At 39.1% G+C, this 24,361-nt stretch overlaps 1 protein-coding gene across 1 annotated transcript in view; it reads right to left on the bottom strand.

Moving 5' to 3' along the window:
• The window catches only part of usp43a (ubiquitin specific peptidase 43a), a 63,900-nt gene that overhangs the window by 35,277 nt on the left and 4,262 nt on the right, over nt 1-24,361 (bottom strand). Inside the window, exons 2-3 of the mRNA XM_077570866.1 lie at nt 16,355-16,516; nt 302-390 (exon numbers count right to left, since the gene is read on the bottom strand). Coding sequence (XP_077426992.1) covers nt 302-390; nt 16,355-16,516 — 251 coding nt within the window. The remainder of the gene's footprint in view (nt 1-301; nt 391-16,354; nt 16,517-24,361) is intronic.

Here is a 24,361-nt window from a genome sequence, read left to right as displayed (position 1 = left end):
TGTTGAAATGATAGAACCATTTGGGATGTAGTGATCCCTTATATATATTTTATATATATATATTTTCCTAAAATACCAAATGATCCCATTCACTGATTATTTTTGGAACAAATCCGTCATATTTGCTGAAAAACAATTTGTTGCTTTTGTTCAATAACATTATTGTTGTGGGTCCATCTGATGGCATCTTGATATCAAGGAAGTGTGTTGAAGTGACCCGAGACAATATTCATTTCGATATAAGTCAAGCTTTGCATTACTATGATGATGATGATGATGATGGTGATGATGTTGTTCTTACCTATACTGGGCTTGGAAGTGTTCCTGGACAAAACTGTGGCGGCCTCTGGGCTGCTGCGAGTTGGTCAGGTCCTCCAGTGAGCTGGGTCCCTGGAGACACACGGTAAAGCCGACGTTGAAAGTTTAACCTCCAGATGTTGTGCAAATTGGAATTCGACCAACACTTTCAGGGCAGATGCCTTTTAAAGTCACAGTTTGGAATCACATTCATGCATGATGTCAGGCAAACCCTCAACTTAGCTCATGAGACCTCATTCTGACATCATCAAAGAAGGAGATTATTAGGGTTATAAATGGCATATAAATGTGGAAAGGAACTTAGATAAAATGTATCGTTTTTAACATTGAAGTATCTGGTTTAGCCCAGGTGGGCTGGACCCATATTTGTTTTTCCATGACTGTTCCAGGACCTCTTCAGTGACGATCTAGCAGATATGACAGACACGAATCCCAAACACAAGTTGTAGGCGAAAATACCCAACCTGCTAGCACACACACTGTCTGGTGTCACGCCATGTGTCACTTTTTATTGAGGTCACTACTTTTCTGAGTTATTTCAATCTTTTAGGTGTGTCTTCTCAACTGAGACATTTTGAGAGATGAGTCATACTTGTTAGTTGATAATAATCTCCCTTTTAAGCAGCTAGCCTGGCAATGTAGATAGCCTTGGTGTTAGCTGGGCAAACTAAAACTAAAATAAAATACTACTACTACCATTACTAATGATAATAATGACAATAATAAAATATTTTGCTCATCAATAAGAGCATGAAACATGTGAGGGATGCTTAAAATGGAAATCTCGCGATCGCGGCATGCAAGACGTCACTTGCATTTGCTACCATCACATACAACACGCAATCAAATACCTAGTAATGCAAGTATCATGTAATTCTCTCGCTTCATTTTATTCATCCAGTTATTTCATTCTGCTGTGATCCATAGATGAATCCAATGGCAACAACAAAGAAGTGAAAGCATGGACTTGTCTGTCTTGACTAGGGATTTGGAAAGCACTGGCAGAGTGATAGCTTCCCTCTGGGGATGTCGACACTCTATTGCCTAACACAAGAACATATGTTCTTATCAAATCCCAGCTGATTCCCTGTGGCGGGCATTCATGTGGGACACTACTCAGTGTGCCTATGCAGCTCGCTGGTGAGTGCGTGGGAGTTTGGCGAGCAGTCAGGCTGTGTATTTGGAGATGTCTATATGTGGCACAACAAAAATGAGAGGTACACTGGCCTGGAAATAGACCAAAACGAAGCCCTACGGCAACAACTGCTGTAGTCAAACAGACTTTTCAAGTAGTCATTACGATGGTTGCCAACAGGGATTCTGTACCGCTATCCATTTGTCACTGAATATATTTCAAGCTCCTGCATTCCCTGGCATCCTGTTGCTCTTCACACTGGTACCACCTCAAACAGTTTTAAGTGGTCTCCACATTCTTTTCCACCTAAATCTATCATCCGCATCCTCCTTTCTAAAACCAACAGACCTGATGTCTTCCCTCATACCACAATAACCATCGCTTATGGGGTATTTAAAATCCTCTACCCTTGCTATCTTTGCTTCCCATGGCTTCAATCTTCCTAGTCATCTCTAGTTAATGCTGTGCAAATATTCCCACCAAAAACTAAACTAACAAAAAAAAGTAGTTACCATTGTGCAAATGCTTGGCGTTAGCGTTTCACATGCTGAACTACTCCTTTTTTTTTTTTACCATAGTGCACAATTACCTTGACTTTCTTGACACATTTCAAATGAAATTAATAACTCACACTTTAAAAAGCAAAAAAAAATAAATCCAGAACAATTGTTCACTGAAACCTTGGTTCTTTCTTTTCAAACGGAACCCTTTGTAAGTAATAAGTCAGACTAAGCTTTGAAAAAAAGGATAATTACCTTAAAATGGTACTACAAGTTTCAGGCAGTTGAAGTGAAAAGTGTTTGATGGTTTGTGGTTATTAGCAGTATCTTGACAAGAACATAAAACGCTTCCATTTTAAACAGTAATGGTGCGCTGATCGATTGGCCATCGATCGTGATCGTCCGATTTCTGTGGGAAAACACGTGATTGGCATATGTTGATCAATGTCTTTCATTGCCGATCATCCGCAGCTCGTACTTTGCTGCCTGCAGCCAACTAGAGACCAGCCGACATGAAGTGTAGCATTCCCTCCTCCTTTCCTTAAACACCGCACGGGTATGCAGCCAACCAAAGCTGTTCTGGCTGGACCACAAATATTGAACCCTAAAATGTAGGTTATCCAAGGTCGTCATGGCTATTCTTTTTATTCCAAGCCAGTGAACCATCTGGTGCTTTCAAATCCGTTACGTTAAGGTCAAATTCTTACATATTGTGGCTTTGACCTGTTGCCATCAGATCAATGATTGTCAGTGCAGGGCTGTTCAAAACAGAAGTGAGAAAGTACTTGTTACGGCAGAGTTTGTCAAGAACTGCCTCTGGAGATAAATTGTTTTAATTTGTCGCACTTTCCAACTTGCTTCAAGCAAATCATGCATGTCTTTAACCTTTTTTTCACATTAACAGTGGAGGTCAAAGAGAGAAGTTGGAGGGAGAAAGAAAAAGAGGAGGAAATATGGGAAATCACTGGCGGACAATAACAACAAGCACACGAGCAGACACATTGTACAGGACAGAGAGATAAGAAGAACCTTTCGAGCTAAGCGGTGGGACAAGGACATTGCTCGGGAAACTATGTGTGGACTCAGAAGTGGTCTTTACTGAGCAGAAGGAACTGTTATACTAATCACATCCCAAAAGAGGCTGTAATATAACATCAAACAAAGTAATTAGAGTGCAAATTACATAATGTCTCTTAGAATGTGGACAGAGTTGATAGTTGTTTCTGTAATGTACCTAAGTCCCTGTGATAAATACAAATGGACAATGCTAAATATGAATTTGTAAATTGAAAAAATTATAAAATTATAATAATGAAGCTTTGAAAACAATCTGTGTATATTCAAAGTTTTGACACAAGCATCTCAACTATTTGGTGTGCAGCTAACCTTCCTGAAATGTATTCTGATTTACAATAACACAAAGGAGTGTCCTAAGCTTGCCCACCAATGTTACAGACCACAAAAGAAGGCAATGACATCATCCTCTTTGGCAAAAGCCAGCAACGGTGTCCATCCTCATAATGTTCTTATTTCAAAACATAGCATTGCTAAGGTAAACTTCATTGCTATTGCTGGCTGAATACGTTTTAATAATGTTTTCACTGATGGACAGTGACTGAACTGTCGGAGAAAAAAACATTATGATGTAATATTTAATCATGCTTACTTATTTGCAAACGACGGGCAGAGAAAAAGCACAGAGAGATGACACTTGATGCATAGACAGTGAGTCAAAAAAGAAGAAGAGAGGTTGTTGGGGGTGCGGGTGTGGTTGGCTTATGGGGCGTCATAGGTCGGTCGCCATCTATTTACACAAAACGCTGTCGGGGCAGTAAAGCGGCTGACTCACAACAATCCTTTCAATTGTGGATTGCTGCTGTTAATTTGGTCTATTCATGAGGGGCTTACAGGAAACAAGATGGCCGGTGAGATAATGATGGAAAGCACAGGCATTTGAAACCCCGCTCTACCCTCTGGCCCGCTGTGTTGTACTGGTCCATCGCACAATATATTCCAATATTTATAGACCGCACTTGCTTAGACAAAAAGGCAAATAGCACCGCAGTGCTCTCTTAGGCGCCATTTGTTGGTGAAATCTGTGCCAGTTTCATTTCAGAGCGGAGTGCAGTGAGACCTGCCACTCTGGCTGTTGCCATGGAGATGTCTGTCTGGCCAAAAACAAAAGGCAAGAAGAGAAATTAGGCAGCCTCAGACAAGAGTCGCTGGCTCGGCAAGCACCCGAGAGAGCTGGCCCGGTGTGGACAGGCTCATTGCCAGCCGGCTACAGCGATACCGGACCAAACAAACTGAGAACATCAGTTGTGACGAGTGAATGGATTGATTAGCCTCTCAAGAGATCTACTCAAGTATGTGATTTGGGCTGACCTTTAATGTGAGAAGAGAATAGGGAGCAGCAATGTAGATGTTGCCTGAAGGCATTGACGTAACCTGATTGATCTTCATAGATTATTTGTCATAAAAATGCACTTTTAGTTCATCACTCGTCATTGGCTTAATGGGTTTTGTCAGCGCCCACTGGTCTCAATTCTCTCCCATTTTTCTTCAAACTTGGCAAGGGTAAAAGCCATCCACCCCAAAACGTTAGAAAATAGTGAAGGCTGCAAAGCCAAACCATTTGGAATACAGCGGTATCTTGACTTGCTTAATTAGTTCTGCGGACAAGCTTCTGAGGCAATTTACTTGTACATCAAACCAATTTTCTCCAATTAACTGAATTAAACTGTTCCAACCCACTAGTTTACATTAATAGGGCTGTTCAAATGTATGTGTTAATTTAAATTCCCTTTAATGAGGCAATTTTTTCTTTTTTTAAACGTACAATGCATGCCCCTTATTTGGCCCACTCTGTCCGTAATTCAGGAATTCCAGTCGCAACACAGTTGATGCATCCTGGTATGAATTACCCCATAACTGCAGCCAATATACACAACTTGGAAGAACTTTTGGACTTGGGGGGGGGGGGGTTGTTGTCTCATCCTGTTACTATATCTCCTCTAGCCTCACAATCCACAAAGTGACGGCAAACTAATGTTACATGCGGCATATCTGGTCACGGCATCCATCCATTTTCTTAACCGCTTATCCTCACAAGGGTCGCGGGGGGCACTGGAGCCGATCCCACCTGACTTCGGGCAATAGGTGGGGTACACCCTAAAATGGTTGCCAGCCAATCCAGGGTGGTCACGGTATATTTAAAAAAATATATATATTTTTAATACATTTTCTTGTAAACTACTTGGGTGGTGGCCAGTTTACCTGGGTGGCCTGCCCAAGTATTAACATAGTGTGGGTAACACTGTCCACAAGCATCAGAAAATGAAAACCATTTAGTGTGTAGTGTTAAGAAAGACAAACCTGGAAATGTGGGTGTGGCAGAGTGAATAAACAGTAAACGAAGCAAGGAAACCACAATCTGCATCTTGGTAGCAGTTTGTAAGCACACCAGCAGGACCAGTTCTGCTACCACACAGCAGATGACTGACAGTAATGAGTGTGGAAAAACTTGAGAGAGATGTCACATAGGATTTGTGGCTTTTTCATCCCTTTTCGCTCCTTGCCCGTCACACTTGGTAGACAAAAAAGGTACAAATAAAAGCAACTAGGTTTCTTTATCTGTGGATTGTTTGGAACAAAAACACAACTTCTTGGCTAAGGGCTGATTTAGTCATTCACATCATCGTAAAATGTATCATAATGGGATTAGGAAAGGGAAATCTTCAAATCAGTTGCAGTTTTTGAAGAAGGCTTACAAATCCACAGTGGCATCTTTTTATAGATAAGCAGAGGAACATTACAAGGGAAAAATGAAACAAGTTATACAGTAATAGTATAATATAGTAATTTGGTCTATACTGTAATATGTCAGGCAAAAACATTGATCATTGTTTTTCTATGTGAAAAGATGAGCTTTGTGTGTGGTTTGCGTTAGAATGACTAAAGCTACACGACCAACCCACAACAATATGGTGACAAAAGCAAGCAAAAATATTTGAAGCCAGCACCTTCAAGTTATGAATTTGACAAGGATTCTCCTGTAAATACAGAATCCAGAATTTGTCATTGAATGGAATCAACATTGTAAATAATCAAAATTAAACTGGATTGTGGGGTTCTTAATACCCAGCTCTAATTTAGAGTCTCCAATTAATGTGGGCGCAAAGTATCCAGATAAAACCCATGCAAGCACAGGGAGAACATGTAAACTCCACACACACACACAAGAATACCATAGCCGAGATTCGAACCCACAACCTCTAAACCAGCTGTCCACAGGAAAACATGTTGTATAAAAATAACCCAGTTCCACATGAGTGTGGGTAAGAGGATTTATCGACTACTGTGAAGATGATATGGAGCAAATGGAACTGTCTTCACTATATGAGAGAGCATTACATCAGATCCTTCACCCTAAATCTGTGTTTACTTTCCTGCTGCGATAAAGGTAGAACCAAAAGTAAAGTAGTAGCAGCAAGCAGGAAAATGTATTTTTGGAAATACTCACGGGAATACCACATCTGCAACTGAGTAGTATCTAAAAATACTAAATTTCTAACTATTTTTCAAACAAAAAAAGTCCAGCTTCTGCTATGGTTTTATGATTCATTAAAAGGCCTAAATGTCTTCACACAAAAAAGGGGGGAAAAAACAGGTACAGGTGGTGGTGGGGTGGATAAAAAAGGATCACAGTAAGTACCAACCCCCATCTACTTTCCTTTCCTTTCAATCAAGTCTGTCTACTCGCTCTCAGTGAGGACACAAAAGCTCATCTTTTAAATATCTATTTAAAGAAAAACCAATTGCTTGAATTAAACATTTCCTTACAGGACTTTGGATCATCCGTTAAAAGCCTTCCCGGGTAAATGCTATTTGGCAGTGAAGTGTCAATGATGCCCACTCTTACAGTGGCCACTGCAATGGGGTCACATGCATACATGCATGCGTAGAAAATAACCCAGGAAAAGAGCAGGCCAGGGCAACCACACACAAATATGGAAAATGTATAATTCACTCTTGAAACCAGTGAGACACTTGGATGAGTGTAATGGGGCCAACCTTTGTGGGACATTGTTTTGCCCCCAGAGGGGAGAATGGTATACTGACCGACTGTTCTAAATTTGATTGGTAATGTAATCTAACTACTCGGGTAGCATCGTTACCAACACTTAAAAAAATAATAATAATAAAAAGCAATAGCGACGTACAGGTTTTTCAACCCAATAGATTTACATTCAAATCCAGATTGAGAGTATTCGTCCTCATGACAGCTCTCAATGTATTGGTTGATAACAAAACCAAATCCAGCATCTAAAAGCCTCATCTGATATTCACCAACTTTACAAACAACTTCTAAAAAATTCAGCTTTAAGAAATGAATTGTTCCTCATTGTTGATTGACGCAAAGATGTAATATCTTTCATATGCTATTGTTCCGGCAGCATGTTGCCAATTAAATGCTCTCTTTAATTAATCATTTAATCATTTCCCGGGGAGAGAAATTTGTCTAACTTAATTAACTTTGAAAAACGACTTCTGCGTTTGAACAACATATCCTGCCACAGAGATTATCTTGTTAATTGAACAGAAAGCCAAGGAGACAGCAATTAAATGATGCAGACCATTGGCTATTACACCAGTCAGTGATGCTTAATGAAGCTTATTTTATGCCTTAAATGCTACACGACTGTTTCCCATTAGATGTATGTTCAGTTCAAGGAAACAATAAAATCAGTCATTGGTTTTAATTGTTTTGAAAGTAATTACATTTACTTCGAACAGGGCAAACAAAAGAAAAAGGACAATAATATCAAACAACTAGTACAATCTGTCCTAAATGTATAACTATTTATGGATGGTATTTCAAAAGTACCTTTTATCCATGTAGTTTTAGTGAAGGTTCTCACTGTTACCTCTACCACAGGTAACTTAAAAATAAATGAATGAATGAATAAATAAATAAATATATTAGCAGTCGTAATTTTCTACCAATTCTCAAACTTAAACAACTCAGACTGTTGCTACTCAAACTGTCTCTTTTCACATGAGTAGATATGTTTCATTTTTCATATCTCACTGCCGTGTTGGCATTTCATTTCTTCTTCTTCTCCAGTTAGAAATATCACAATTGCAATCAGCAATAGTATTTGCAGTGATTTACCAGTTTGTCTAAAATCAACATTTCAATTCTGGTTTACTTCAATTGTTGTTAACCACAGATTATTGTGCTTCACTTCTCCTGAAGAAAAAAAGAAAGAAAAAAAGATTTGGGTAACCTTTTAAATTAAACGTGCAATGAGGGTTACCCACATTCAACATAAACTACCTTTGGATTTGCTCTTCCAAAAGACAATCTGCATCCTATAAAATTAATAAAAATAAAAATAAAAATTACCATGGCCTTCTTCACACTTACCAAGTCAACCAAGGAGATCTACTGACACTTGTGAGGATTGACGCATCAATTTAGAGAACTCCTCGGAATTTTGGCCTGTATGAGTTTATGGTGGATATTTTTAATTGAAGCTTGTCAGCGAATCGGAGAAGGATTATGCTTATTATGTTTTCCTCTGATTTTAAGGTGTTTTTTTGGCCCAGCTTTTCTATAGGCTATATCACACGAATATTTCGCAAAAAAATACATTTGTCCAAAACAAAATTCCTCAACCTAATATTTTATTTTCAAAATTCTTTGTACGTTATACTCAGGTTGAAGTGGCCTTTACAACCAAACTCAGCGTTATAACAGACTCGTTTTTGGCTAATCTTGTCATGTTACAACCAGGCATGAAGAGGGCTAAGGCGTTTATTATTTTTATTTGCATATATTTTTCATATTTTAGTTTACATACAGTATGTATTTTTAAATATATTTCTTCCTTTTTCCACCAATAATCCACAATAACTTCATCTTAAACAGATGCCATGTCTGTCTCGTGTGGTAAATACCACGTCTACTTACTGCAATCACAGTAAAAGTACTGTAATTGCAACAACTGCATGCCACCACCACTGTTTATTTAGTCAAATGGACACCACACATACTGACACCACCATTTGAATAAATGGTTTAATTTTTGGTTGTGTCAAACATCCTCTAATCATGTGAGCAGGGATGTGATTTGACCAAAGTGAAATTATCTGAAAATTTAGCCGGGGGTCTGGGGGCCGCTGGCACCCAGCTAGGTCCAGGTTTTCCGTGTTTTTAAGTACTTTCAATGCACTCACATGACAAAGAAATAGACAAAAAAACAGCATAAATTTTCAATGTATATTGAACTATCCCATATAAAATGGCAGTTTTAGTCAACTCAAAATCAGTCACATTCAAAAACATTGGACTGCCTTTGCTTTTAAAAACTATCACTGAGAATATCATTATATCTAACTAATGTGATTACTAAGTTAACACATAAATAATGTTGAATAGTTCAAATTTCATGAACAAATAATTGTATCATGACCAAATGAAAAGTAACTCATATTAGAGCATACCACAAATGTCTTTGTTATAGCAGAAGATGTTATCTGTCGGAGTCATGTGCATACACAATGAACTACTAAAAAATAAAATAAAAATAAAAATAAAATAAAATGAAAAATCGGAATTTTTTTTTGGGGGGGGGGGGGGGGGGGTAAAAAAGCGGAATTCCGCGAATTAGCGGAAAAATCACATCCCTGTGTGAGGTTGTTTTGTCAAGTCTTACACTTAACAACTTAACTTTGAATTCAAATCCACCATTTTTTTTAATCCAAGAGTCAATTTTAACAACAGCAACCTACTGAGCAATATACTACGCATCTTTCGCTTGCTAAGTGTTCACTCATCCAATCAAATAAGATACAACCACAAAGCAAAGCCCACATTTGCCTCCATATCACACAGCCGCAAGCAGCAAAAGTTGCAAGCAGTGATGGTCTGAAGAGAAGCACTCAGTCATTCATCCCTCGCTGGCTGATAAGTCAAGACATTACGCCAGGAAAGTAGGTTTAAAAAAAAGATACTTGAATGGGCTAAGTGAATCTTGGATGAAGCCAGAAGGCAGAAAAAATGTATGCTGAGAATAATTTCACAAAGCTCCAGTTTTATTTGAAAAGTTTCTTCTAGACTTGTCCTGGTTTAATCCCTTAAGAAGAGGGTAGGAGGGCACTGGGGAGGGGAATTATGTGACCGGTCCATTACAGCCAGAGACTGTTTCACCATGATACAAAAGTATACAAAATCACCTTCTAAATGGTGGCTTTCATCATTCTTTCATGTCACTCATTTTATAAAAAAGAACACTAGTTTGAACTGTTCTTTCATTAGAACGGCAATAACCTCTTTTGAGGTGGGGGTAAGGCAGTAAAAAAGAAAAAAAGAAAAAAATGAATCCTTTGGTTGTCTCTTTCAAGTGTTCTCACTCTCCATCTTTATCTGCAGGAATTTGTGGCTTCTCAGAAATGAAACAAGCTGTTACAATCAAGCCACTAGGCTAAGTGTGCAAGGTTATGCTTATGAGTTTACCTGTCTAAGACATTGGTGGGTGGCTGGGCATTAGCTCGCTTGATCAATGGAGCAATCGTACCATCAGCTATCAAATACATGTTGATGGTACAATGGGCTTGTAATAGGAGAAATACCACATTAACCCTATAAAAGCACCTCTTTGAGTGGTCAATAATGCTGGCAGTTTTGTACAAATGTGGCCATACACCTAAATGAAAAGACAATTACAGTAAAGTCAGACACAATGTTGCTAGCATTAAGCTTAAAATTAGTTACATACTGCACTTTCAACAAATGCTTCCAAACCGTTTGCTTTCAGTCTTTCAGCTCATTGATGCGTTTACAACTTACAAGCATCAGCACACACCAGCATGTAACACTGCTGCTTGTCAGCTGACTTGTCTCATTCATCAACATTTGCCCTCTCGCCGTTCGTTCCCTTCCCTGGAGAACATGGGCCAAACTCATGGAGAGCTATCAAACTCACTATTTCTGTCCATGTCGATAAGAGGCCTCGCTGGCTGCCTCTACCGCATTTTTCACTGACCCGATTTCAAAGTCTCCGCATTTGGCTGCAGGGCCCAGGGTAACACCCACACACACACACACACACACACACACACACACACACACACACACACACACACACACACACACACTCAATCCCGTCACAGTTAACCCCCTGCGGCATAAAAGGGCCAAAGCACTATCGACATTTAAAACGGAATAATGCATACATAATGCCCGGACGCTGGTGTGGTGTTGCACTGGCAAACCACTGAGCTGCCAGCGGGGATGAGATGGAGCAGTTCTTAAATGCATTCAATTGAAATAGAACTCACAACGGACCTGAGGCTGAATGCAACTCTTCTCTGTGTTCACTTTGTTGGGCGCTCTGTGGAGATGTATGCCACTGTCAAACAAAAGCAAACATTTCCTGCTCTGTTCTCACAAAAATGTGAGGATAATTTTGCCAAGTTTTCTTCCACCTGTTTAAAAGATATGTTTCAGGCTTTCAGGGTTGAAGCAGCTGCAGTCACGCCGAATGTAATTCTTAAATTGGAATGACATTCAGTAGAGTGCAGACCCCTGCCAAGGCCAAACAGTCCTAGACATGTCTGACTTCATTGATTAAAACATCCTGGCGAAACCAATGTCTCACTCCAGTCCAGTAGGTGGTGGTAATGCACATAACAAAATGTGTAGGTGTAGGGATGGACCGATTATCGTCCGGGCCGATTATTTGACAAATATCGGCATTGGCCTTTTAACAAATTTGAAGGCCAATAAAGCTGGTATTTCACTGAGAGGTGAATGCTTGCGAGTGTAGCGAATTTTGGGTTTTAATCAGGATTTGTAAGATGTTCACCGACAGTTTTTACTGATCGCAAAGACATTTTTCACTGTCTGCAAAGATCTTTTAAAACATTTTACGAACCATGACGAAAACCCCAAATTAGCTACATTCGCATGCATTTGTTGCTCAGTGAGATACAGGTAGATTTTCATTTATGGATTTATTAAAATTTCTACTTTACTTTATAAAAGATGATGCTGACACACATTTTTTTATTAAGAAAAGAAAAAGAAAAAACTTTTTAAAATTAAGAAATTATTTTGAAATTTTGGGAAACTTTATTTACAGTAGAAAACTTTTAGGTATTTACTTGCTTAGTTTTCAATTTTCTTAACACATGCTGATGACACTGGAAGCTCCCTGCATTTTTGCTATAATTTGTAAACAAAGCTGTCTATTTTTTATATTTTTATTACTGGCAAATGGATGCAACAGGTGGCGTAAAAAATATCTGGCAAAAGGCAGCTGACTTTAAATATAAAAAAGAAAAGTAATTTACGGTAATATTTTCTCTTTTACTGCAAATGAATATCGGCTTGAAATATCGGTTATCGGTATCGGTCCTGAAGAAAAGCAAGCCCCAAAGCATGCTGCCGTAACCAGGCTTCACTTATTGTATCCAACAGGCATCCTTCAATTTTTCCTTGATGCTACCTTCAGTAGAAAAACATTAAAAACACCTCTGACTTAACAGCAATCAAAACATACCTTCTTATCTTGAGCAATCAGTGACTGGAAAAAAACATTTTTACAATCAAAGAACAATATGAAGCCTGCTTTTTCTCAGAGGTTGCATGAGCTGCACATGCTGGCTTTTGCCCGCTTAATTACGCAAATGCGAAACAATAAACGACACCGCTGTTGACTGATGCAGTAGTGACTGACATGGGTGTGTATGAGGAGCAAAAGCAAATTTTATTTTGCATATTTGTTTTTTATCCACTTGACAACCATGTACGATGTTTTGTTGCGAATACTGAAAATTGATGAGAAAACAGTTTTTTGCTTGCTGGGTCGATCTTGAATGAACTTGTTAAAAATATATACTTTTTTTTAACAGCTCATCCAGTTTATAAACTATTTTCCCATATAAGTACTTTTACAACAAAGCCCTGTGCAATACAACTACAATTGGGAAAAAAAATGCTAAGTCTAATATTTGATATTTTCATAAATCAGCCAAGCTTTTCAATTCCGAGTGAGAGAAAGTACAAAGTGTGCACAAAGCTGTGACTGTGTTGCTGTCTGACTCGAGCTTGCTGAAGAATGCTACAAATGTGCTGCCAGGCAAACAAGGGGAGGGAAACCAAGCAGGTTTAGCAAGATCCCGTTAGAAGGCATACTAACCTTACTGAAGTGGCTTTTGTGTTTGTTACATAATATTGCTGGGCCAAGCTGTGGAACTGGTGCCACTGCTCCTTCTACCCGGTGCAATAGGTGCAATGTGTGTACAGCCTAATGCAATCCAGCACTGAACTAACAAAGCCACACATCAGTGACAGACAGTTTAAAGTGTAAAATAGTGGCTCTGCAATAATTCCCCCTTTCACTCATCATGTTTGATAGTATGTCTTTGATGGATGATGATAGGGCCAGTGAATTAAAATGTCGACTGAGCAGTGACAATATGAGAAAATTATAGATATAGATCAACACCACAAAATCACAGCCCATCTGAGTCACCCTAGTGGGGTTTCAAACAAATCATTAGATCCATCCCCATCCATCTCTTCGCTAAACGGCTCATCGCATTCAGGCTCGGGGGAGGTGAGGCTGGAACCTATCCCAGCATGCTTCGACATAAAGGCCGGGTTTCCGCCTGCTCAGAGTGGTCAGCCATCAATAAAACGAAGATAAACTTTTTTACCAACTCTTGCACAACAGCACAATTTAATGCCTTTTGATCAACTAGGGGAATTAAAACACAATCATTCCCTCCCATCCCCAGAGAAATACATAAAGAACAAAATTGATTCATGTGTTCCAATCCAAGTGAAACTCTTTGCATTTTACAGAAGACTGTGCCAAGTGTTTTCACCAACTAAGTTTCTTTGCTAAAACAAAACAAGAACAAAAAAACAATTTTAAACCCTGCATCAGGTAACTCAACTAAATTACTTGAAAATTCTACATTCTAAGCCCCAAAACTACCAAAATTGATTACAATTCCCTATTTTCCATTCTTATAATTATATTTAGAGAGAGGGATGTACGTACTAAGTGGTGTGCAGATGCACATGAACTGCCAGAACAAACAAAGACTGAAGTGCGTGTATAACTAAAATAATGAATCAACTGAGTGCAAAATAAAGAAAATTATTTTTCTTTTTTTAAGTGACTGTGTATACGAGAAAAGTTGGACAGTAATTTAATTTTTAACATGCTACTGAATGTAGTCGTACCAACACGCTTCTCTTCCAAATACAGCACAATTAAACTATTAGTGAAGTAGTTGCAATGTCTTCTTCCCTTTCGTTCATGCTGGAAGCTACAAAAAAAAAAGATGATGTGACTGCTGACAAAAGCAGGTTTAATTCTGAAGACAATAGTATGTGTTCATATTCAAATGCTTCAGAGCTCATTGGACAGTGCTTCACAATCCAGACGGACAGTGACCCGAAGCATACTGCAAAAGCAACCAAAGAGTTTTTTAGGCAACAAAGTGGAATGTTATGCAATGGCTACATCAAGTCACTTGTCCTGAATCCGATAGAGCATGTATTTAACATGCTGAAGGTGAATCTGAAGGGAAAATGCGCCAAGAACAAGCAGGACCTGAAGACAGTTGCAGGAGAGGCCTGGCAGAGCATCACTCGGGATGAAATGCAGCATCTGCTGGTGTCTATGCATTCCAGACTCCAGGCTGTAATTGACTCCAAAGGATTTGCAACCAAGTATTAAAAAGTGAAAGTTTGAGTTATGACTGTTAATTTGTCCCATGATTACTTTTGGTCCTTTCAAAAGTGGGAGGCATACGGTGTCAAACTGTCCTGCTTCCTACATCATTCCCCTGATTTGGAAGTAAATACCCTCAAATTAAAGCTCTGCAGTTTAAGCACGTCTTTCTTCCTTTCAAATCCACTGTGGCAGTGTTTAGGGATAAGTTGATTCTTCCTACTTCTTTTCAAACAGGTACTGTGTGTCTAATTTATTAACAGTGATTGGGTTGACCGCTGTTTTACTTTCGATTCTGTTGATTTTCATGTTGTGTGAATTATTTTTTTTAATTTCTCACAAGTTTACTTAACAGCTCAAATAACCCCCCCCCCCCCCAAAAAAAGATGAGCATTGTTTCAATCGTTATATTTATGGATCTGACTGTATGTTTGACAATATCAAAATATAGCACATAGTAAAGAGAAAACCTCTGCCGAGGCAAAACAATTCAGAATAACCAGATCTTCTCTAAAATGTAATCGGTTGTTTCTCAGCTCATTAGATTTGAAAAAACAAGCGGGTCATTTAGGCAAATGCCTAGCCCTCATGCTCACTGCAGTGCTCAGCATATAAAGGTTATGGGCACATACTGTAGCTAATGTTTACCCATAGCACGGAACCAGCATGAGGGTCCAAAGCTGGAGTCCCGACATTGTCGGATTATCAACAGTATACGGACAATGACACTATTGAATGATACAATGAAATCTGTTTACAAAGCGGATCAATATTGAAAATAAATAAATAAATAAATAAACCAGAGATGATCCTGACTATTAAAAGGCCAGTATCTGCCTGATAGATTCAGTGGAGGAAAGCCGGCTTTATTATAGCACTGGCAGTCTAATGAGAGCCGCGGCCTTAAGATGTTTATTTGGCATAAAGAATGCCATCAGGGAGAAGCGATGCCATGAATATAAAAAAGAAGAGCCTGTATTGAAGAAATGCCATGCTTGTCAAGTGTTTCCTGTTGCCCCAAGTCTTATTTTACAACTCCCTGTGAGAACACATTGACCTGTTCGCCAATCATCAGTGTATTGCCACAACGTTAAATATTATTGTCAGTCGGCTCATGTCGTCATAAAAGGTCTCAAACAAAGTCATGATGTGTCTGCCCTACTCATTCGCTAAGTTGAGCCGGTCTCAAAGACCAAGGTTAAGAGATAGAAATTTGGCAGACACCGCCAGCATGAAGAGCAACTAAATGAGAAGCTTCTTTATTCATACTCTCACAAAAGCATTTCATACAAGGCTTTCCAAAATCAGGATTTTGGGGGCTGATCACAGATCCAATCACAAAATGGAGCAATATTTATATTTAAATAACTTTGCAGTATAGTACCAGAAATGGAAGCACAACAAAAGAAAGTTCATACGACGGTTCCATTGCATATTGACAGAATTCATTTGTGGTGACCTGCCACAGGAAGGAAGCACTGATGCTGTAATGTCTTATTTGGCAAAACCAATCCATGTCAAAATAGGTGCGTGAAATGCAAATGATCGGCCAATCCAATACAGCCGATCAGATCCGCGTAAAACCTTGGTCTAAACTGGACTCAATCACCAAAAGAAGCAAATGAAGCTGGTCAAATTGGACTCACCTTGACGTTAGCTTTGGTGTTGTTGCTACTGCTGCTGCTACTGTTGTTGTTGTTTGGGTTTTTAGCATCTTCATGAACTCTGTCCAAAAGCCAGAGGAGGAACTCCAGGGCATCATGTTGCGAGTTACCCCGAAACTGAGAGCCGTATTTGGCTACAATGCTCTGTAAAACAAGAACATTTCATGACCAGTCAATCAATGTTAGTAATTTGTGGTTTCATAACACAGTAAACAAGCAGAAAACGACATATACTTTGGAGTAACCGGTTAAGGCCAAGACATTGGAGAGGTGTTGTAGGGTTGTTGTAGTCAAGACCATACAGATACCAAGTCAACACAGAGGAGTAATTCCAGTGACTTGAACCAAATCCAATCATTCCACTTTAAATTGAAACAGTCCTTTTTTTAACCAAATTTTGTATACTTAATTCTGTCTGTTAGCGAGAGCCACTACATCGTGATAACTTACAATGACGTTTCTGCATTTGGCAATTTATTATTATATTATATTATTAGTATGGGATTTTTTTAATGGACTTTAGGTGAACTGATGAATACACACACGCTCGCACGCACGCACGCACGCGCGCACGCACACACACACACACACACACACATTCTCACCCACATACAAAAAAAAAATATATATATATATATATATATATATATATATGTATATGTGTGTGTATATGTATATATATTAAAAAAAAAAACATTTATAAATTTTTTTTAATTTATTTGTTTAAAAAAAAAAAAAAAAAGGAGAGCAATGATGATGTCAAATCGAATGAACAATACTGAGCTCTCCTGAAAAAAAAATGAAAAAAGAAAAATGAAACAGTCCTTGAATCATATAGCACCCAATGTACAGAGACACATTGAATCGTCTTTCATGGACAGATGCATATATTTAAATATGCTCTAAAGTTTGGTCTAAATCAGTCTTTGCTGCTCTGCTAACTAACAAAGTGCAATGAAAACATAAGCTCCTTGGTGGTGGTAACTCCAGGTGGCGATAGGAATTGATGAGTCAAGGAGGAGCGCGGGATGAGTCATGCATCCGACTGTGACGGAATCTGGCATTCTACTGGGATCGAAATCTAAACTCTTGGAGGGAGAACCTAACACACGCACCTGACAGCCTGCAAATAAGCTTCGGGACCAGGAAGACATCATGAACAAGTGGATAAAGAGATGGGGGGGGGGGGCAAATGCAACAGCCGGACAGATTTTATTTTCAGACCCTGTACCGTAAATTCAGAGATTTGTCTGTATATTGTCTCTAGACACGTATTCATTTTCTGTTCATAGTTGGCTACTCAGCTGTATTAAATGTGGTTCCAGTGAGACTTGTATGCAAATTTTACAGCATCAATCATTTCCTTTGGGGCTTTGTGACTACATTTAACATAGCTTAGTGCTAGTTTAGCATGGCTTAGCCATGTCTTCTGTTAAATACTAGTACTCCTTTTGATATTAATGATACTTGTCAGAAGCTCGGCTTGTTTATTGCCTACTTATTTACCTTTTAACTCATTCACTGCCATTGACGGCTATAGACGTCAAAAATTCATTTGAACTATTTCTATTAGTTTAACATTTGTTTCCACTTTTGTTGACAGTATGAAAACCTAGAAAAAAATGTATTGTACATTTAATTTGTGATTAATCGTGAGTTAACTATTGAAGTCATGCAATTAAATACAATTAAAAAATTGAATCGCCTGACGCGATAAAAAAAGAGAAAAGATTCAAAATTAGGGGCAGCAGGTGATTACAACTTTTAATCGTAATTAATCGCATGACTTCACTAGTTAACTCACAATTAATCATACATTTTATATTTGTTCTAAATTTACAATAAAAAAAGTTCTAGGTTTTCATACTCTTGTTACCAAAGGAGAAAAAAATGTTAAACTAATAGAAATAGTTCAAATGAATTTTTGACGTCTATAGCCGTCAATGGCAGTGAATGAGTTAATATCGAGGCAATGACTTTTCGAGGCACAGTTGCCGTTTAGCCGTCACGGTAGCCAGCCAGCCAGCCGTGGAGCTGCAACACCACTTTTGTACATGGGGGAAGATGCAATGACGTCTACAAATGTTATCACGATTGGTTCGATGGTAAGAGTCCAAATCTTATGTGAACCAGCCAATCACAGGCCATAGACAGAGAAGCCTCATTCATATACTTGGGGATTTTTTTTTTTTTATCTTTCAAAATCGGGTAGGGTTCTTAACAGTATTTCTCTGTGGTGCCAAATTTACAAGACACACACATTTTCCACTTCACAGGCACCTAAAATATATATATATAAAATATGTCTTCCAGAGTAAGACAGTAAGGGACATAAAAGGGAGGCTGGTTCAGGAGTGATAACAGTGTGGAAAGGTTCTGATTTTATCGCACCAGTTTTGGATTTATGGTCACCATGTCCCCAGATGCATGGAAAACGTCTCCATTCTGTTTGTCTTGTTTGGAAAATCACATTAGGATAAGAGTATCATGAGTATCTCCTTTGCGAATTTGGACAAATGTATTGCTCCCATACAGTATATCACTCTCATTATCATACTCATAATGAAAACAATTTGTGCGATAAAACGGAGAAATCATAGTTTGATAGTGACATAACTGGCATGAACTCTTAAATGGGTGAAGAGGATGAATGTGGTAGGGGACGCGAAAAAAGGTACAGACATCCGATGGCACTCAAAATCGTCTCCAATATGAGTGTATTACTAGCAACAACAACAAAACAAAAACAAAAAATCAAATTGCTTTTACCATGTAGAGTAAGATATCTTTGCAGGGTTTTCATTTTTGTTGAGCTGCTGTGGTCCCTGGAATGAATGTTAATGAATTTGGATTACATTTTGATTGTTTTAACCCAAGGCAAATCGATTTTCTAATATCCAATTAGAGATTGTTTGGTAAATCAGTGTTGTCGTTAATTTTACACTGTGACATTCTTGTTACGAATTTGGGAATACTGAGCCAACTTCACTGAGCAATTTGAATGGGGGGGGGGGTGAATTTGTACTACCAAGAATGAACATGAAGGGCTTGATCTGAGCCAACTACAGGGTCACGTCTTGTTTGATAGACACTAATGCCACCGTAGCCGATGATTGTCAACAACATGCTGGTTCCATAATCAGGGGCATGACATGTCAAACAAAAGTGGCGATGTCAAGTGTGCTGCTGTGCTGTGATCCCTTGACAATTATGTGATACAGCCATTTCTGTTGCTGTTTTAACAGTTGAACATTCCATCCCTTGGTTTCACCTCCAAGCAATTTCAATCGAAAGCGAGGTGTAACTGCTTTATCATGTAATGACAACACTGCTGCTGTCTAACAGGTACAAAGTCATGCTTGCATTATGTTGATCAAGCCAGCAGCAATATGAATCCTGTGTTTTACTCCACAGTTTGTTTGGTTGCTGGTGGGGCAAACGAAAGTACCAGACTAAATGGGTGTTTGTGTATTTGAGTGTGCAGTGCGTGCGTGGAGTCGCAGCTGCTGCCAAGCTAAGAGACCATCTGCTGTGCCTGTGATAGAACACCGTGTGAGTTTTATTTGCCGTATTGAAAACGGACGAAACAGATGGAAGATGGAATGGTCTTTCGTCAAATTAATACAAACCCAAGGGGAACGCACTATATGAGGGCACGATTAATAGAGTGAGGGAGGGGGTGGTGGTTTTCTGTTTGGTCCCCTCAACATTTTCCTCACCTTGTAAATTTAGTCCATGGTTCATTTGGAGTTCACACTACCATCTTTAAATATGCGTAATGCTTATTAGCGTAGCAGGTAAACTGGAGCGGGTGAGCTGGTTGTCAGTCAATCACAGATTCACAGTGCCCCCACTATTCATGGAGGAAAGGGCTGGTCTGTGAATAACAGAAATCTATGTATTTATCGCATTTTGACGGCTACTGAAATGAAATGAATTGCAAAAAAAAATAAAGAAAAACATTCTTAAAAAACAATTATTTGCCACAAAAAAGGATTAAAACACAAAAAAAAGGATTAAAAATGCTTACAAATGTGTTTTCAATTAAATGAATTGATATCGAATAAACTAAAAAAAATTTAAAAAAATTAATCTGTGCCAAACTACGAGTATGTGGGGGTCCCACTGTATAAACAAAACTATTCACATTCACACCTAATTTAGTCTTTAACTGACCTAACATGCATTTCTTTGGAATGTGGAATGATGCCAAAGTCCCCTGAGAATAGCCAAGCAGCAATGAGCAGTTTCGAACCCAGAACCTCCCGATTCACCAAGAGGGTAAGATAAGTAGCATTGTTACAGTAATTCATATCATTTTGGACACATCACATGTATTGGAGTTTACCTCGCATTTGTCTAAAGCAACTATACTAATTGTTGTTTACTCATAAAAAGATGAGTAATTATACTGTTAAAAATTCCCGCAGCACCATCTGGTCCATAAAAAAAAAAGAAGAAGAAACAATCACGTTTCACAGTCCAGGTGGCGCATATCCACCACTAAGATTAGTGTGTGCAAACATTGTAAACATCCTCAGTCATGAGAGGTCCTTGAAGGAGAGAGGAGGCAGGATGAGACAAACAATCCATCAGTGTTGGCCTGCGTCACTGTCACACACCTCCTACACCCCCCCCCACCCCCCTCCCCAAACAAAGGAGACTACTTCAAACACCTCTCTTCAGCTCTTCGCCTGAGCTCCTCGAGCCTCACGGAGCCACGGCCTTTCAAGCGTGAAAAAGATGAATCCGCGCCCCTCTCGCCACAGAAACTCTCACAAGAAGTGCCTGTTGTTAAAAACCCTTTGGGCCCACCAGTGTTAAAGCCGCGAGCTGTGTTTTCAAGTCCTATTAATGTGCGGCAACGCTTAACCAATAAAACGACACGTCATCCCTACAGATTTAATCAGCATCAAATGTGCAGTGAGTCGACAATGTCAAAGTTGAACATTTTGGATGTTCATGTAATATGGGAGTATTTCTGCACAGAGGTACATGGTTTCACTGATAGTTATAATTGACTACATCAGACTGTCGATTATGAAATAAATCATTCTAGATGAGATTAAATGTTTTAGCAGTGCTTTAATGACCAACATACAACTTCAATAACCTTAGCAAAAGCAGGAAATTTGAGTTTGTTGAAGGGCTCAATTATGCCAAAGAGCTAGATCATCACTACTTTTACCCATATCGTCACCAAAATGTAATGGTCCTTCCTTGGCCCATGTGCCACTCAAGGTTTGTGGGTAATCTTCTGTATTTTTTTGCATATTGCTACAAATTTTACACTTCCTGCCATCTACTTTTTTTCTTTGTCAAAATGGCAGCTGTGAGAAAGGTCATATATAAATAAAAAAGCTAGAGTAAGCTTAATACCAAAATAAACATCCTAATACTACTTTCTGCAACTTTTATACGAGACCATTACACTGTTGACGTCTCTCAGCCTGACACATTTCTCAACAAGACTCAAAAGCTTGAGTCATCTCGGTTTGTGTCAACTCGCTTTCCATATTTGAATGTGAATATCTTTACCTCAGAGCCTCAGTTTAGGCAGCCTTTATGGGAGACATTTTTTTCTTTCATTTTTTTTTAACTTTAGTTCAAAAAGCTGTTATTTGTAATGAATGGACCGCTTCTCAGAATGAGTAGAGAAAAAAAAACAATTAGTGTGTTTATTTTGCAGCAACAGAAATACTAACTAGACGACCTGCTCATTAGTCTCCAGACTGTGGTAGAGAGGCACAGCGAAGCTTGTTATAGAGGCCTCGCTAAAAACCCTTTTTTCTTTCTCTGGTGTGTAAACATTGAGTAACACATGGCTGGATTGAAGGAGTTGCAGTCTTACATTATTTGCACACTGTAATGTGTTGCTAACATAACAAACCTACCCTTTTCTCTACACCAACTTGGTAAAACTAAGTTGCTTTACTCCATCATTTCATATGGCATTCTATTAAAGTGCAATGCAGCAGGATAATATTTTTTCTCCCCCCACAATGTTCGATTAATGAAATGTCTTGGTCCATCCAGGGAGAGCTTGGTAAATGGCTGATTGGAGTCGCGTTTCCTCTTGGGCAGCACAGTGAATTAGTGGGTTGCACATATTCATCAGAGTTCTGAAGTCTGGGCTACGGTCTTTCTGTATGGCGTTAGCATGTTATCCCGGTGCTACTTTTCACACATTCCAAAAACCACATTGTTGTCCACTGTGTGAATGTGAATGGTTGTTTCTCTAAAATAGTACAGCGAGACACACCAAAAAACAGTAGTAAACATATCGGTGACAAAAACGTACACAAACAATAACGAAGGAAAATAAGCATCTCCGGTGTTTTTTTTAGGGCGGCAAGACAACAGAACTCTGCAGTAATGTGGGTACTGTGCGATATAATCCACAGCAAAGACGCAGCAACAAAAAATGCTAATGCATTAGTGTGTGTTTGTCATTTCTAGCCTTGTAACCTCAAAAGTTGCAGTACTCGAAATAGCACTCTATAATATTGTACTTAATAAAACCCCACACTAATTACATAATGAAACAAAAAATAATTATTGCAGTCTTTTTGTCACATATTCTCCGTCACTTGTGCTGCTCATTCCGGTTTGTGCACCTGACAGATACACCGTTCACTGAAACTTCAATCACAACAAACTCAACTCCTCAAGTCATCAGTACGACACAAAAATTAGTCATTCTTTGCAAAGGATGAAGAATATATGCATGTGAACAGTTTTATTGTCTGTCTACATGAGTACTAGCAACAATTAAATTCTGACATCTGTTGCTTAAAGCATCATACAGTGTCATATATATGCTAATTGTTTTAAGCTAAGTGTCTTTATGATTGGCTTGACAGTAACTTTCTTTTTTTTTTTTTATATATATGTATTCATTATACCTGCCAAACTGCAGTGAGTGACTATCTCAAGTTTGAGCTTGCGAGTCAAAGCAAGAAACAAAAAAAGACGTCCATCTCCACTAGACAACTATATCTAGATAAGCTGCACATCTTTCAGGTCACCCCCCCAAAAAAAAAACTGTTGGTTACCTTGGATATACGAGAAAAATACAACTTGCTAGCAAAAGAAACTCATCAAGAGGCTGAGGAATTCTCAAGCCATGTTGCCTCCAAATGAAGAGGAGTTTGGGAACATAAATTTTACACTTGAGGAATTAGGGAGGAATGTTGCAGTAACGAGCAGCTTTCACGGATGCCTGTCCTTTACTATGGAGACAGGACAGGGAGGATCACAATTTTATTTACAAGCGATGCCCCCACTCCTCCCCTTCCTCATCCTCCTTCCTCGGCTCTTAGTATACACCACTTGCGACATCTCAGCATGGGGCCTCCTCCTGCTCCTCGTCTCCTAGGCTAGATGCACTTGCTACAGTAACGCTCCCTCCAGCTTTGCTCAGTGTGTGAACAAGACACACACACAAATCACTGTGTCCGCGAAATGGGGCGAGGCCGGGCAAGAAAGGGGAAACGAAGGACATGTTTTCGTTAGCGATGCAGAGGAGAGACCCAGCGGGTACACTAGTGATCTAGCCAAAATATCCATCTTGGTGCGGGACAAGACATGACTCATGCACCGCACACTGTTAAGCTCAAATGAAATCATCTCATTCTCCTTCGAATAAGGCGACAATTGCATCTGGGAAATCTTCCACATCCTTGATCATTCTTTATTGTAGCCTGCGGTAATGAGAGGATCAAGTGGGTGCCCCCATTCAGGCATTAAGAGCAGGAGGTAGTAGAACTGACTCATAGTAACCACCATTTTGTCACAGTGCCTTAAATGAGGTGACAAGGTTAGAAACAAAGACATGAGCCCACTCACTGCACTGATTATTCCCGTTCCTCTTCAGACAGTGGAACCTCTAAAGTCCAATACACTTGCTTCTGGTCGACTTCAAATGTTTTGGGATTTTGAAACAATTGGGTCATTATCACTGTGAAGTGCATTTTGGGTCTATCAGTA

The sequence above is a fragment of the Vanacampus margaritifer genome, chromosome 7, assembly GCF_051991255.1.
Source record: "Vanacampus margaritifer isolate UIUO_Vmar chromosome 7, RoL_Vmar_1.0, whole genome shotgun sequence".
Taxonomy (NCBI): domain Eukaryota; kingdom Metazoa; phylum Chordata; class Actinopteri; order Syngnathiformes; family Syngnathidae; genus Vanacampus; species Vanacampus margaritifer.
This window is presented reverse-complemented; position numbering and strand designations above follow the sequence as displayed.